The sequence below is a fragment of the Genypterus blacodes genome, unplaced genomic scaffold (assembly GCF_046128005.1).
Source record: "Genypterus blacodes isolate CSIRO-AG114 ecotype Tasmania unplaced genomic scaffold, CSIRO-AGI_Gbla_v1 ptg000205l_1, whole genome shotgun sequence".
Lineage (NCBI taxonomy): Eukaryota > Metazoa > Chordata > Actinopteri > Ophidiiformes > Ophidiidae > Genypterus > Genypterus blacodes.
In genome coordinates this window covers 45,081-60,684 of record NW_027467004.1, presented here as the reverse complement: position 1 = coordinate 60,684, position 15,604 = coordinate 45,081, and the positions used below count along the sequence as shown (strand labels likewise).

Sequence of the window (15,604 nt, the reverse complement as noted above, 5' to 3'; positions counted from 1 at the left end):
ATCTGTCTTGATCCGATGTGATGTCACCGCTGCTTCATTATCACACATTGTTTCGGGAATTAAAGTTGTTTTGCCTTGATCTCATTTTTCCGTGTACACAGAGCGAGTGGGTGTTGTTTGGCAGAGTGAGCAGGTGTGTGTGTGTGTGTGTGTGTGTGTGAGCAGGTGTGTGTGTGAGGAGTGTGTCAGGTGGTCTCATTCTCACAGCGAGATAAGATTAGGCCCAGAAATAACTCTATCTAGCTATCATGTTTACTTTTGTAGGTTACTATTTTTTCTCTTTTGAATTTAATAAGCACATTGACACAGTTGACTGATAAGTTCTGCCTGAACGATAACGAGCCTGGGCTGTAAAGTATAAATGCATACATCAATATCTATATACACTGTATTTTTCCAAAATTAATTGTAATTCTCAGTGATGTTGATTTGAGCTCAGTGATTCTACCTCATAGTATCCAGAAGCAGAACAGATCCACCGAGCTGCTGCATCTTAGCCACGACTGAGGCTTTGCACTCGTTAAGCAACATCTGTCTCACCTGATGAGTCGCCTCAGACCTTCACCTCGCCTGCAGATACCCGCACATATAAACTCCACACATCTGACAAGACATGTGATGGTATGGTGAAGGGTTAAATTATTCAGATTTTAAAAAAAGATCCCGGGCTGGAAAATGACGAGCTCTAAATTGATGAATATTTATTTGCATTATTGGAAACATATGCGACTGAACCAGTTGTGTTCCTCAGTTTAACTCAAAACAAAGATGTCAGAACAAAATATGTGAATCTCTTTGTGAAATGTATGTAATTGAAATAAAAACATTGAAACGTTGTGCTTGTTGTTATCTGTTTATTCTCTTTGAAGTAGTCCTGTCTGATGTTCAGGCGTCTGTGTGCTGCAGATGATTGGATCTACTCTGAGATGGGGGAGGGGAGGTTGGGCAGGATGCTGGTCCAGAAGTGCACATAACGCACACGCAGCTTCTGCCTCACAGAATCAACACCCATCTTAGCGTTGATGTCCAGGTACTGATGTGCCGAGCTGCTGAATTTAGGCCACGGGGTGGGAACCTTCATGTTTCCTTGGTTGGGATCTCTGTGGGGCACAGGCGGAGGAAACAGGAAGTGGATTAAAGAAGAACGTCTCAGTGTGGGTGTGTGTGTGTCTCTTAATATGTACCCGGTTCTGGCGAAGTTGGTCCAGTAGGCGATGATGTATCTTGAGACGTCGCGGTGACTTGGCCAGTATGCCAGCGGTGAGGAGAAAGGTTTCCCGAAAACGTACTGCAGGTCATCAGCGTGGTCGGCTCCCATCCAGCTGGGGTACGGCCGGCCGATGCCTCCCATCCGATTGGGTTCACTGAAGACGTAGGAGTAGGTACGACCAGTACTGTGTCGGGACGAGAAAAAAAAAAGACAATAATCAGGATTGCTTGCGCGCTGTGCGGACATTTGCGTCTCCTTTGCTTATAGTAGACGATGTTCTTACGTAGCGTTGTTAGCGTGAAGGTAGAGCGCCGCCTGTGTCGGAACCAGGAAGATGTAGTCTGTTCCGATTTCCACGATGGTTTTCTTAAGGGTCTCCTTGCTGGGACTTGAGCCCCAGGAGGAGGTGTAAGTGGCGAAGGCGTTTTCCAGACCACCTTTACCTTTCTCCTTGGTGTAGGAAGCCAACAGCCTCTTCACATCCTCACTGCAATGGATGAATGAACGAATGAATGAAACGCGATGACGATTGTGCAGGTTTGTCTGTGTGTACGTCAAATGTTGGTGTGTTTGTCTTTGTCAGCACTGACTCACATAGGAGTGTCCACCAGGGGGCTGTTGATCGTCGGGACGTCTAAACCGGTGAAGACGTGTCCGTCCATGTCATTGACACCGGCGATGTAATCGATTTTAGCCGCATTGTGGAACAAGTTGTGAACATCATCGGGTAAAAAGTCGCCATCAATCACAGGGGACAGCTTCAGGTTATTGATCAGAGGGTCTGAGGGCAGAGAGACATCACACACTCTGGAGACTCACGTGTGGGTTTGATGGATTTGATTCTGTAATACTGCAATGATATCTGAATTTTTTTTTTAAACTACAAGGAAGAACTGACAAGAGCGATCTCCTCACTCAATGTCAGTTCAGACTGTATCTCACTTCCTGTTCTTTCTACTTCTCTTTTTTGGACCACTGTCCATGTGAAACACGATATTCTTACTGTCAGGAGAGCTGGCCAGACTGATGCGCCCGGCAAGGGTGAGGGTCACAGGATCGGTCATCTTCAAACAGTCAACCATGGTGTCATCAATGGGGCAATTAACCTTCAGGGCAATCTGGAGAGAGAAGATAAAGGCTCTCATCACGTCTGAGAGCAGCATCCGGAGCTCCACAGGTATCAGCTTGGTTGTTCAGTACCTCCTCAGTAAACCTGCGGGGGTTCTTGTTGATGGCCCAGGGGCAGAGGGCGACCCCGCTCTGGGAGATGGCTCTCCTGATCAGACCTTTGTTGTGGGGGGTCAGAGTCTGTTTGGGTCAAAGAACAAACACATCAGCAAAGGAAAGATGCTCACAGCCAATTCAACCTGTGTATTCAAGTATTAAAGCTTGTATTTATGCTTTGACAGAGCAGGGGGAATCTTCTGACCTGGAAGCTGACACTAGCGCCCCCTGCAGACTCTCCAAACAGGGTGATGTTGCTAGGGTCTCCACCAAACGAGCGGATGTTCCTGTGCACCCAGGCGATGGCGGCCTGCTGGTCCCACAGGCCGTAGTTTCCTGTGAGAGAAAACAGGAAGGCTCCTCAGCTGCTGGTGGATAAACACTGTCCCTAGGAAATCCAGGTTTTCACAAATAACAGAAGAGATATTGTGTTGCGTGAGAATGCTGGCAACTCTCAAACCAGGTTGGTACCAGGTAAACTGGAGTCTCCGGTGCTCAGGAAGCCCAGGGTTCCCAAACGATATCCCAGTGTCACCACGATAACCTTCCCTCTGTCTGCTATTTCCTGTCCGTCGTACAGATAGTTGTCAAGGAAGTTTGCTCCCATTGAGCCTCCAGCCAGGAAGCCTCCTCCATAGATCCACACCATGACCGGCAGATCAGTAGACACTGCAACACACACACATAGCACAATGGTGGTCAATCCTACTGTAGACCCCACAAAACAGAACGCCCGAGCTGAGATCAGCTAGTTACCGACACGGCCGTGAGGGACCCAGATGTTCAGGAAGAGACAATCCTCACTGCCACGGGTGCTGGACATGGTCATGGTCACCTGGAGGCAGCGCTTCCTGAATGCTTTGACCGGCATGACGCCTGAAGACACACACACACACACACAGTTAGTGGTCTGGGACAGAAAGTCTGAAAGTGTTGATTGATAAGTTCTGAGCCAGACAAAGCAGAAAACGGTTCCACTAGTTTTCACTCTTCAGTCTAGATGTTGGTTGATTGGCTGATTGGTTCATTGGCTAATTGGTTGTACCTACCATCCCAGCCTGGGTGAGGTTTTGGTTTTTGAAATCGTCCCGGCATAGCGGCGTAGGGAATCCCCCTGAAAACATCCATGTGTTGACGGTACCCAAGGCGAATCTTCTCCCCCTCCACCATGCCGCCCTCGGTGGTGACCACCCCGAGCTGCCAGCAGAGGATTCAAGAAGAACACATGAGTCAGGGATTTAAGCCCAAAGAAAAGAGGCAGGACTTCACATCTTCAATCAGCACCAAGAAAGAAATGTTACTTTTATGTAAGCGATTCTCTTAATCTAAGACCAAATATCACCTCTGAGTCACCAAAGCCTCTAAGTAGCTCCAAACTCTCAGGCAAATCACTGTACACAATATCTGACAATAATCTGCCACAATAGAATAGAATAGAATAGAATTACATTTCCACTAACCCTAACTCAAACTGAACTTTTTCTAATTAAACATTGCATACATCGCTATTTGTTCAAATATATACAGTAGATCACAATGATTCTTTCTGGTCCTTTGAGAAACCAAGTGTTCAAACTCTGTGGTGACATTGACCTTTGTTAGAATACAGTTGAGCCAATGGTGCCTGAAATATGAACAATTTAGAAAGTTTCAATTATAGCAATAAATAAGTAAAGCAGCTTCCTCTTTTGTTGAGATACTGAACAATCTATGACATCTGCTGGAGTTGATCTCAAACACTTACGGAGGTGGAAGACACCGTCTCCAGAAACACGGCAACAGCAACCAGAATCCCAAATGTCATCATCCTGACCAAGCTGGAACAGAGGAGGAAGAACGAGCAGCCTTTTATAGGGCTGCAGGGCGCTCTGGGCAGCAGTGTTACGCAACACCTATTGTTTAACCACACTGAGTCCACAACCTTAACTTTGATCCTAACGGAATGAAAGCTGCAAAAGACGGAAAAACATGAAATGACATTAGGAACTTCATTAGTTATTTTGAAATGACAGTTGTAGATGAAATACATGTTGGGAGGGTGAACTAAATAGTAATTTCCGTATTTTTATTGAGAACAGTTAATAGTAAAGATGCACAATTAGTCAAGTTCAAATTGAAATCGTAATCTGGCCTCTGCTGCCCCCTGGACGTTGTAGTGTTTTCATCTTCACCACATTTCCATTTGGATATTTAATAAGAATGCAGATTGAGCTTGAAAATGCAGTCGTCACAGTTAGGGACCGTGGTGAAAGTGACCTAGATATCATTGGCATAAAATATAAAAAAGAATTAAAAACAAATTAAAATAAGATATTGAAAAATATTTCAAAAAAAATAAAGAAGTGATTAAAATAACGTGGCATAGGACATTTTCACTGCACCCAGAGTAAATATCTGCAGTTCAAACCACAATTGTAGTCTCTATTTCTATTTGTTTGTTTATTTTGCATCGTTCCACTTTAGTACCCAGTGTAGAATCCTTCTATGTTCTACAGTGTATTCAGTTATCCAGGGAAATTGAGCGAAGTGGCGAGGAAAAGGGGTTCATTCCAATAATTTACAAGATGTTGCTATTGAGGTTAATATTCTAAACATATTAGCAAATCATGTGAATAAAAAGACAGACTAGTTAGTTTTGTCTTGGGTTTATTGTGGAGTGAATTCTTCAAGCCAGAAGTTGGTTTTCAATACAAGTGACTGCGTTTGGTGTCTAGGCATCAATCTTGACGGACTGCAGGGCGGGTAAAACATCAGTCCAGAAATGCACAAATCGTATCCTCATCTTCTCCTTGATGGAGTTGTGGTTCATCCTAGCGTTGATCTCCAGGTACTTGTGATTCGAACTAGTGAATTCGGGCCACATGACAGGAACCTTGTGCTCGCCGTTGCTGGGGTCCCTGTGCGCAAAACAAAGAGTGAGGACAAAACAGGAAGCACACAAAAACCCAGAGAAACCACCTCTCAAAACAGAACAAAGAGTCACAGAAGCTCATAAACTCAAATTATCACAGATGAAACCAAACATTAGCATGTGTCTTACCCAGTTCTGGCGAAGTTGGTCCAGTAGGCGATCACGTGTCCGGCGGCGTCACGGTGACTTGGCCAGTAGCCCAGCGGTGAGGAGAAAGGTTTTCCAAAGACGTACTGCAGGTCGTCAGCGTGGTCGGCCCCCATCCACTTGGGATAGGGTTTACCGACACCGCCCAGCCGGTTGGGGACAGAGAAGAGGTAGGAGTAGGTACGGCCCCGGCTTTGGGAGGACAAAGGACAGAAGAAGGATGTTTGGACGATGACACCAAAAACACGACATAATAATGAAGGTCTGTAGGCCTTTGAATGGACCTTTCCAGAACCCTGTGATGTTTCTTTAACTACACACAGACACAGGTTATGTGTACCATGGACCGTGTTGTATGATTCCATGAGGGTCCAGTCTCTGGGTCAAATACTACCTTGCAAATATCACCAAACATTCTCTTTACTTACAAAAAACAATGACAGTGACTGATTTTGGATAAATTTTCCCCTGAAAATCATTAAATATTGTTAAACGAAAGATTCTTTCTCACGTGGCATTGGCAGCATGGAGGTAGAGAGCAGTCTGGATAGGGACGAGGAAGATGTAGTCCGTGCCAACTTCCACTACGCTTCTCTTGACGTCCTCCTTGGTGGGTGACTCTCCCCAGTTGATGGTATATTCATTAATGGCTTCCTTCAGACCAACCTCGCCTGTGTAAGAGGCCAGCAAGTCATGCAAATCCTCCCTGACATGGGGCACAAAGGGGTAAAGGTTACCGATTTCTCACATTGCTGTTGAATCTTCGATTGCGTAACCCGGTCGTGAAGGTGAACGTCCTCAGCCTTGAAACTCACACGGGTGTGCTCAGCACGCTGTCGATAGTGGGAACATCAAGGACGGTGAAGAGATGCCCGTCCATGTCGTTGACACCGGCCATGTAATCGATATTAGCCGCATTGTGGAATAGTTTAGAGGGCTCGTCGGGAAGGAAGTCGCCGTCAACCACAGGAGACAGGAGCAGGTTGTTTACGATGGGGGCTGGGCGGATAGATCACACGTTAGACGCTGTGAAGTTCATAGTGGCTTTAAAGTAAAGAGGGGTACAGGCCAGTCATGGTGATGTGCTGCCTGGATTATGGGATGGCGAAGGACTCACTCTTAGGACCTCCCTTCATGCTGAGGGTTCCGGCCATGGTCAGGGATTCAGCATCTGTCTGTTTCAAGCAGGCAGTCATTCTCTCATCTGTGGGGCACTTAAGCCTCGCAGCAACCTGCCAGAGGAAAGATGATGGTACAAAGATCCGTCCTGCACTGGGGTCCAAACATCTAGACAAGCTGAACAAGCTGACATGAATCCTGAGGACTGATTAGTGCTTAGCATGCAGCTCAGGACACAGCTGAAAGATTGAAACACATGAATCCATCCAACAGTTTTGATTTGAGCCTCACGCGGCTGCTACCATGACGACAGACTTTTATCCTTTTTCATTCACAGCCTTTCACGGCATTTCATCAGCTTTTACCCGTACTTGCTCTTGACAATAAAGTTGAATCTAATCTAATCTAATCTAATCTTTGTAATTCGTACCACTTCAGCGAACTCGCGGGGGTTCTTGTTGAGGGCCCAGGGGCAGAGGCCGACGCCGCTCTGGGAGATGGCTCTCCTGAACAGCCCTTTGTTGTGGGGGCTCAGAGTCTGTCACACACACAGACACAAGCAGATTCATTAACAACAAACACATTGTGCGTTTGAGCAAGGCAGCAGGAAATACAAGGATTTCCACAGCAGTGGGTCTCTGAGGTTTGCTGCGATTCCTAACCTGAAAGCTGACGCTAGCGCCCCCTGCAGACTCTCCAAAGATGGTGATGTTGTTGGGGTCTCCGCCAAACATGCGGATGTTCCTGTTGACCCAGGCGATGGCGGCGTGCTGATCCCACAGACCGTAGTTTCCTGAGAGACAAAACATCAGCATTCATCAGCCGGATTGAGCTGAATGCTTACTTACTGTAAGTCGCTTTGGATAAAAGCGTCTGCTAAATGACCGTAATGTAATGTAATGTAATGTAATGTAATGTAATGCTTGAGACAGTTTGGGTGGCATGTCCACACCTACCAGGTAAACTGGAGTCTCCGGTGCTCAGGAAGCCCAGGGTTCCCACACGGTATCCCACTGTCACCACGATAACGTTCCCCCTGTCTGCTAGCTCCTTTCCATCGTACAGATAGTTGTCCAGGAAGTTTGCTCCCATTGAGCCTCCGACCAGGAAGCCTCCTCCATAGATCCACACCATGACGGGCAGATTAGTGGACACTGAGGCAAAGACACATCCAAACACATAAGCAAGTTTAGAGTGCTGCTGTAATGAGGAGGAGGAGGAGGAGGATGTCTCATTGGTTCTCAACTTGTTGTCTAGGATACCCTTGATATCAGCTGTAATAGCCTCGCACTGAGGTATTAATGACCGCTGCCTATTGGACAGATCAGCTGGAATAAGTGAGTGAGTGAGTGAGTGAGTGAGTGAGTGAGTGAGTGAGTGGTTACCTTTTCGGCCGTGAGGCACCCAGATGTTCAGGTAGAGACAGTCTCGACTTCCACGAATGTCAGTCTGAATCATGTTCACCTGAAGGCATCGCTTCCTGTAGTCATTGGCTCTGAGGAGGCCTAAAGACCAATACACACACACACACACATGTAAAACAAGACGTTTACTGTAGTGCAGTGAAGTCAATTTCATCTGTCAAAACTGAAGATTTGTACAATTCATTGTACAAAGTATTGGAGCAGAGAAGGCTTGTATATATGAGGTAGCAGACTTTGATGCTCTCTCTGTTTGTGTCAGAACATGAAGGTGTTCAGAGATGAAGGTTACCCACCGTCCCATCCAGAGTGACGCTTTGGCTTCTCAAACGTGCCGGGCGGATCTGCATAGGGAATTCCCTTGTAGACGTCCATGTGACGGAAGACCCCAAGGCGAAGGCTCTTTCCCTTCACCATACCTCCCTCAGTGTGAACAATCCCGAGCTAGAGGAGAGCAAAGGGCCAAACATCCACCTCAGTGCATCTCTACTGGAAAATGAGTTACAAATCTGAAGTACACCTCTCAACTATGACTGAAATACAGAAAGTGGTGGTGAAAAAATTAAAAAAAGACTTTTAATTGATATTACACATTGAATATCTAGATAGCGACTTTGCAGGACGAGATTCAGCTCTGTGCTTTGCACAGCTGTCCAAATGGACTCCAATCACACCCTGCAGCCCTGACATCATACGGAGCTGGAGGCAGGTTTACTGAGGTTAGGAACCTTCATCAGTCTGGCACCCGAGGTAGAGGCAGGACTGTGATAACGGAATGTGGTAATAAAAGAAAAACACCTCTGACTCCCCCGAGTTATTTCATCAGGAACTGCAGCTGACAACTGTTCACTTAGAGAATAAACAGGATGAGAGTATATAACAGTTCACCTAACAAGGTCAGGTCATATGATCCACAAGCTCATCAATCTGGAAGCCTGCGACTAAAAATGAAGACTCAAACTGAACTTACCTGTGAGCTGAGAGTCTGACTGTATAATCTAATACATGTTACTGATGATTTGTCTCACTGTGGGCCATGAATTAACTAATACTGACCAACATTAAAGAAATCCCACATGAAAATCTAATAAATCCTTAATTGACCTCTTCAATCCAATTACTTTGGAGAGGCTGTAAAGGTCAAACTTGTGATTGAGGTCCTAATGTGTATTAAAGAACTGAATCTATGCTTCATACCCTCACATAAACATTGCAAAGTTGTACTTACAGATGTTCCAGATGCTGTCTCCAGGAACAGGGCACCCGTGATCAAAAGCCCAAGCAGCTTCATATTGGCTTTCCAAGGAGATGCCAGTGGAGAGGAGAGGCGACTCTGCCTCTATATATACAGTTACAAACGTGTTATGACACGTACAGGTCCCTCATATGACCTGAGAGTCAGGAACAGGCTGTACATGTTTACGTCCTTCTCGCTGCAGCAGTATCTGATACCTACACATTTCTATACGTCTGCTCCCATGGACGCTGATAAATGAGGCTGTTGAGGAATATTATGCAAATAGCCTGTATGGGGGTTGACTGATAAAAACTGAGCCTGACACATCAAGGACTGTGCACACGCATGTGGTTTCTGGTGGAAGCAATTTAATCATTTATCCTTTGCTTATGCTTGATTTCATTTAGCAGCTGAATGTAAAATCAGTTTGTTAGAAGTTGAGGTACTAGAACTTTGATGTTTTCTGGAAACCTGTTGTGCAGTTTCATCCACAAACTTGATTTACTTGCAATTGTTGTACCGACACCTTGTAATGGTGATAGAGTTAAAAAGTAGAGCTGAAGTAGTCGTCGTGGCTATCGTAAGCCGTCGTCTTGTCCCAGCACATCCGGGTTGAAGAACAGAGGACCCAGACTTGACCCCTGTGGGACTCCGTGTGTCACATGATGCAGACAAAACAAAGGTGATGCAATATGATGCAATATGTTTCCTGACATGAGACAAACGGCACATTTCTCCAATTTAAAAAAAAAAAAAAAAAAAAGAGTAAATGCGTTTGCACAATGTCATCAGTCAGTTGTCCGTTTTTAAATGTAATCTAATATTTCAGTCTCCATCTCATTTTCGCTTCCCTCTGATGGCTGGAATTCGTCTTCGTCTTCCTCTTGATCCTCCTTGATCTCCTCCTCCTGCAGCTCCTCCTCCTGCAGCTCCTCCTCCTCCTCCTCGTCCTCCTCTGCCTCCGGGGGTCTCTCATGTAGGCCTCGTCGTCTCCGCTTCTTGGGGAGATCGGGCATCGCTGAGGAGGAGAGGAAGCATCAGTGAACAAACCGATCGGCCGCTTTGTTTCCACGTCACAGTGAGGCGTGACCCTCGGCCACATGCCGCACATTAGTGACTGTTGTGTTAAAGTTTGGGTTCCCCGAGAGACATTTAAGACTTTTTAACACCACTTTAAATACATTTAGCAGAAAGGGTGCGACTGCCAGATTCTTACAAGGTTTCTGAGCCCGGATGACCTTCTTGATCATGGCAGACATCATGTCCCTCAGCTCGTCGGTGGTGCCGAGGACGCACCAGCCGTCCCTCTCGTCGCACCCGCTCTCTTTGCCGTCGTTCCGCTCAAACGCTGTCTTGATGCTGGAGAGGCATAAAGGTCAACCAAACCTATAACGTTAGAGGCTTTAACACGTGTTCCATGGATCCCTGAGGGTCCGGTCAGACCCGGCGTGTCGCCTTCAGGCCGGGTCACGTACCTGTCCACGTCCAGGTCACACAGCTGGTAGAACATCTGTCTGTGGGGGGGCAGCATCCCCTCTCTGAAAATGTACGACGACTCCTGTGAAGATGAAACAAGACGAGAGTTCTTACGGACAGGACGAATCGACCACGCACACATGTAATGAGTCACTTCCTGTTTCGTCCTTTGAGAGGAAACATTCTGTGATCTGCCGGTTGTTGTAGCTGCGAACGTTTCCTTGGTAACGTAAGTTAACCACTGATCTGGACTGTTGCCATGTTTGTTAACACTCTTGTGCGAAGCTGAGGTGTTTCTGTGGCGTTTCTGCTCTGCACGTTTAGGTCAGTGATAATCTTGACCTTCACTGACCTTCAGCTGGTATTTGACTAGCAGCGACTCCCGGCTGCCGCTGGGTCCTTCCTGCACTGGAAGATCCAACAGACTGGCTGCCTGGGGACCTGAAGACAGACACACACGTTTCAGAGCCTCTGCTTCTCTTTCTCGCCCACTTCCCAGCTGACCTTTGACCCTCAAATGAAAACGTCCGGCTCCTCACCCACTTTGCTGATGGCGATGGGCAGAGTGTAGTTGAAGGAGCTCCTCTTGGCTTTCACAGGCATGTCAGACAGGGAGTAACCTGAACACGTGGAGGGAAATAAAACAATCAGCAGGGAGAGATTGTTCCTTCTGTCGCTACGATAACAAAAAGTCAAACTTTAGGGGCCTTCCTCAGACTCTCACCGTGCTTGGAGCTGCAGCGGATCCTGAAGTCCAGGATCTGGTACTTCTTAGACTCGGGGCTCTTGCGGGGGTCGTAGCCCAGCCGGACCCACAGGCTCCTCCACGGCCCGGTCACCTGCAGAGAATTAGACCAGTCAGATTTAAAAGCTTTAAGGTTTCGTCCTTGTAGCGTTTGTGAACCCTTACAGCTGTCACAGCGACACAAACATGAGACACATGAGCTCCGTCTCTGCTGTTTTACCATCAGTATCTATTATTCCCTCTGCAGATTCATGTTTCTATCTCTCAAAGAGCTTCTAAATACCTCGATAAACACTTGTGATTCTTCTAACAAAGCCTAGTTTTCCCCCAAATCTGCAGGATTAGAGGACAGTCTGCTTGATTTAACCTTAAGTAAAAAAGTTAACTGGATCTAATAAGCAGACTGAGGAGGCGTTCATGTGTCGATCATTTAATTTATTTATTATTCAAAACGACTTCAGCCCTGCACAGGTTCCCTTCATCACAGGTTTGAGGGCTTAAAGGTGTTCAAATCTAAACATTTAGGATTTATACTTCTCTATTCTAAACCCATTTGCCTCCTCCTGGTGTGGTTGATTGAAGGCGTGGCTGCTCTCACCATGTAATAGGCGACCAGGGGCAGCAGCAGCTTCAGCTTGTCCGGGTGGATCTCAATGTTGGCCTTGACGGCGTTGCGGGACCAGATGGGCCGGCTCTCAAACATCTGAGTTTGGTTTTGGAGATAAGAGTTTGGGACAAAAAAAGAAAGGAGGTCAGTCAGAGGCGCAGCACCTTGGAGCCACAGCCATTGGTGGAAACCTGGAGGCTGGTGAGCCGGGATATGACCGACAGTGACCTGAGGGAATCATCAGACAGGTTAGATGTGTCCAACAAACTTAGCTTTAATGAGTTAAGGGACAGTTTGTGATGAGTGAATTTGTTTTGCATGGTACTTTAGTGTGGAGTTTGGTATCTAGTGAAGCTTAACGGCATTACTCTGACTCTTATTGTGAAATATGTAGTTTAGCTTCAGATCCTCATGTGTAAGAACACAAGAACATGGGAGGAGGGAATGGAGACTACACAATATACAAACACACAAAGAAGGGATTTATCATGGCTGCAAAAGAGGGAGAGAGAGGGGGGGGGAGAGGGAGGGAGAGAGAGAGGGGGGAGAGAGAGAGGGGGAGAGAGAGGGGGAGGGAGAGAGAGAGAGAGAGAGGGAGAGAGAGGGGGTAGAAAGAGGGGGGAGAGGGAGGAGAGAGAGAGAGGGGAGAGGGGGGGAGAAAGAGGGGGGAGGGAGAGAGAGGGAGAGAGAGAGGGGGAGGGGGAGAGAGAGGGGGAGGGAGAGAGAGAGAGAGAGAGGGGGTAGAAAGAGGGGGGAGAGGGAGGAGAGAGAGAGAGGGGAGAAAGAGGGGGGAGGGAGAGAGAGAGAGAGGGGGGGGAGAGAGAGGGGGGAGGGAGAGAGAGAGAGAGGGGGGGGAGAGAGAGGGGGGAGGGAGAGAGAGAGAGAGGGGGGGGAGAGAGAGGGGGGAGGGAGAGAGAGAGAGAGGGGGGGGAGAGAGAGGGGGGAGGGAGAGAGAGAGAGAGGGGGGAGAGAGAGGGGGGAGGGAGGGACAGAGAGAGAGAGAGAGAGAGAGAGAGAGAGAGAGAGAGAGAGAGAGAGAGAGAGAGAGAGAGCATTAGAGTGTATGTGTACCTGTTTGAGCTGTATCTCAGTCTGCTTGTCCGTCTCCTTCAGGCAGACTCGTTCCCAGTTGACCTTTGCAGCCTCCAGGGCCTCAGCAGGAACCACAGCTTCATTGTAGCTCACGAAAACCGCGTTGTGAGGCCGACGGGCTCGAGTCAAACTGATGAAATTCTTCTTGTGAGCCGGCCCTTGGCTGGAAGCAAGAAGGACAGGATGTGGCGTTATTCGGCTCATCAAAGAGAAGAAGATGATTAAAACAAAGCACAGCTGGATTATAGAGATGAGTGTGTGTGACTGACTTGTGCTGCAAGTCATGACGGTAGAAATAATCCACAGGACTGTCGAGGCGTGAGAAGATGGCGGGCGGGAGGAAGTAAGGTATGGGCTCCTCGAAGAACTGCTGGTTTTGTGACTGGTGCAGGAGGATCTTGTCGTACAGAGACGAGCTTTTCCCACCGTCCGCATGCACGGCCAGGCACTGAAAGTCTGCCAGCCCTGCGGAAAGCAAACAGGAAGTCAGAAACACAAGAGGGGCTCCGTGGCTTTGAGATGTTCAGATTCTACAGCAGCATTCACAGTCATGTTGGTGTGAGAGGAACCTTGGAACTTGTAGGTTGTTCCTATGACACCCAGCGCGTCAATGTGCACCTGGGTGTCCCTGGGGTCCTTCTTCCGGACCCGCCGCCGCACTCTGAGGAGGAGGTTGCTGGACGGGGAGCGGTTTGCACACAGAGAGTGAGAGAACGGGTCGTGAGGCCGGTACCGGAGCTCCAGGCGCCGTTTGGGGTGTGAGTAGATCTGTGGAGCAGAGAAGGAAACAGGCCAGAGTCACACAACGACGCAACAGCAGCGGACAGACAATGATGTCATGTTCCTACTTATCAACACATACATGACACACATCAGAATCTGTGGACAACGATATGCAAATGTAGTTTATACAAAAATAATTACAGTGAAGAGATAGTTTCTTCTAATGTAACAAACGTGCCTTTGTGTGTTCATTTAATATTTGTAATGTCACTTTTAAACTCTTTGATCAGTTCTCTGTAGTTATAATGAGTTTATGCAGTAGTAATTGTGTTTAATATCCTTATTTTCAAGTAAACGACAGCGTTAAAGATGAAGATACGGATTTTGGACTACGCGGTTTCCGTACTTCTGCCCTGTTGCCTCCCGCCTTTTAATAACTCATATAAATAGTAAACACACTCACTTTAGTCATGGCTTTTTCGCCCCCGAGTGTTTCCAGCATCTTGTCCACGTTGCGGACCACCGCCGGGTACTCCACGCACGCCAGCCTCCTCTCCTGCAGCGGCACGGTGGCGCTGCTGCCGGGCAAACCGGCGTCCTCCGGCCGGGTGGAGATCACCAGCTCCTTCAGGGTGAAGTCCAGAGTTAAGTCGCTGGACTCCGCCATCTCACGCAACTCGTACAACTGCAATGTCTACGCGAAAAACACCAATAACGCGCCAAAACGCGGTGGAAAGGTAAAGCTCCGGAAGTGCTAGCTTTAAGTGCTACTGTGTGTGGATGTATTGGTCCTGGTACAAAATGACGCCGGGGGGGAACGTTCGTCTACTATGTCTTTGGTTCCGCGGTCGTTTATTATCAACATTTTCTAAAAGTTTAATTTGACTCTTTACGTCTTTACATCCGACGCAGAATTCAAACGGGGGAAATAAAACGATTTGTTTTGAGAATTTTAAGTTTAATTTAGAAAATAATAAAGCGACCGACACAATAAAGTTAGTGTACCTGCTGATTACCACTTAGGCCACTAGATGGCAGTATATATATCCAGACAAAACGCACCGCCACATTACGCTTTATGCTTATATGTTGTCATTTTGTGAGGTAAAAACTTTTTAAGTGCAACATTTTAAACTATTATATTATATAGTGTGCAACATGTAGAGAATTGTTATGTAAGTTTTTATAAAGTGTTTTTGAAAAGAGAATCCTTCAATCTTTATATTTTTGTATTTCTTTATGAACACTAAAGCCTTCAATAATGATTTTCTAAACTCTATGTGATGTATAAACTGTATTTAGGGTGGATTAGCCTTTTAAAAAGCGTCTGGGAGCATCCACTGTTCCCGACTTCAGTAAGAGGATTTGTGTGCTGTCCCTCCCTCAGATTGTCAACAGACTCTCTTCCCCTCAGAGAAGAAACTGTGAGAAGCAGTTGTGCTACGACTGTTTGCAGATTGTTTTAGGTGCTATTACAAAGTAAATTAAGTTCTGATGTGACGCATTGTTGACTTTTGTTCTAGTTTGTCTTCTGTAGTCATGCCTTTAAGGTTAAGCAAGGATTAACTCTGGAAGTTAACAAGTCAGAGCCTTGGTATCAGCATGTCTACGCTCTTTAATGCACTTTAAGCCTAAGGAACACGAAAATGTGTGGTTGTTTACTGAGGTTCAGTCTGACACAGTGGAGAACGT

General features: G+C 46.9%; 2 protein-coding genes and 1 pseudogene across 2 annotated transcripts; all 3 read right to left on the bottom strand.

Annotated features, from left to right (window-relative positions):
* Nucleotides 1–916: 916 nt before the first annotated feature.
* Nucleotides 917–4,241, bottom strand: LOC143015498 (bile salt-activated lipase-like). Its single transcript, XM_076169506.1, has 11 exons — nt 4,179–4,241; nt 3,484–3,631; nt 3,191–3,310; nt 2,906–3,103; nt 2,640–2,770; nt 2,411–2,518; nt 2,214–2,328; nt 1,805–1,991; nt 1,494–1,697; nt 1,185–1,394; nt 917–1,100 (listed from the first exon to the last, which is right to left on the bottom strand). The coding sequence occupies exons 1-11, from the start codon at nt 4,239–4,241 to the stop codon at nt 917–919; spliced, it is 1,668 nt and encodes a 555-aa protein (XP_076025621.1).
* An 848-nt stretch (nt 4,242–5,089) lies between these two features.
* Nucleotides 5,090–8,722, bottom strand: LOC143015505 (bile salt-activated lipase-like; annotated as a pseudogene).
* A 904-nt stretch (nt 8,723–9,626) lies between these two features.
* On the bottom strand, nt 9,627–14,807 carry gtf3c5 (general transcription factor IIIC, polypeptide 5). The gene is made up of 11 exons (XM_076169520.1): nt 14,376–14,807; nt 13,759–13,957; nt 13,459–13,654; nt 13,169–13,352; nt 12,089–12,193; nt 11,470–11,584; nt 11,285–11,365; nt 11,098–11,186; nt 10,745–10,827; nt 10,486–10,628; nt 9,627–10,287 (listed from the first exon to the last, which is right to left on the bottom strand). The coding sequence occupies exons 1-11, from the start codon at nt 14,577–14,579 to the stop codon at nt 10,076–10,078; spliced, it is 1,611 nt and encodes a 536-aa protein (XP_076025635.1). The 5' UTR covers nt 14,580–14,807; the 3' UTR covers nt 9,627–10,075.
* Between the last annotated feature and the right edge of the window lie 797 nt (nt 14,808–15,604).

Coding starts and splice junctions, on each gene's coding strand:
- LOC143015498 (XM_076169506.1), bottom strand. CDS start 4,241: ATGATGACATTTGGGATTCTGGTTGCTGTTGCCGTGTTTCTGGAGACG. Junction 3,632..4,178: donor AGACGGTGTCTTCCACCTCC/GTAAGTGTTTGA, acceptor CTCTGCTGGCAG/CTCGGGGTGGTCACCACCGA. Junction 2,519..2,639: donor GCGCTAGTGTCAGCTTCCAG/GTCAGAAGATTC, acceptor TGACCCAAACAG/ACTCTGACCCCCCACAACAA.
- gtf3c5 (XM_076169520.1), bottom strand. CDS start 14,579: ATGGCGGAGTCCAGCGACTTAACTCTGGACTTCACCCTGAAGGAGCTG. Junction 13,655..13,758: donor AACAACCTACAAGTTCCAAG/GTTCCTCTCACA, acceptor TGCTTTCCGCAG/GGCTGGCAGACTTTCAGTGC. Junction 12,194..13,168: donor CTGAGATACAGCTCAAACAG/GTACACATACAC, acceptor AACCAAACTCAG/ATGTTTGAGAGCCGGCCCAT.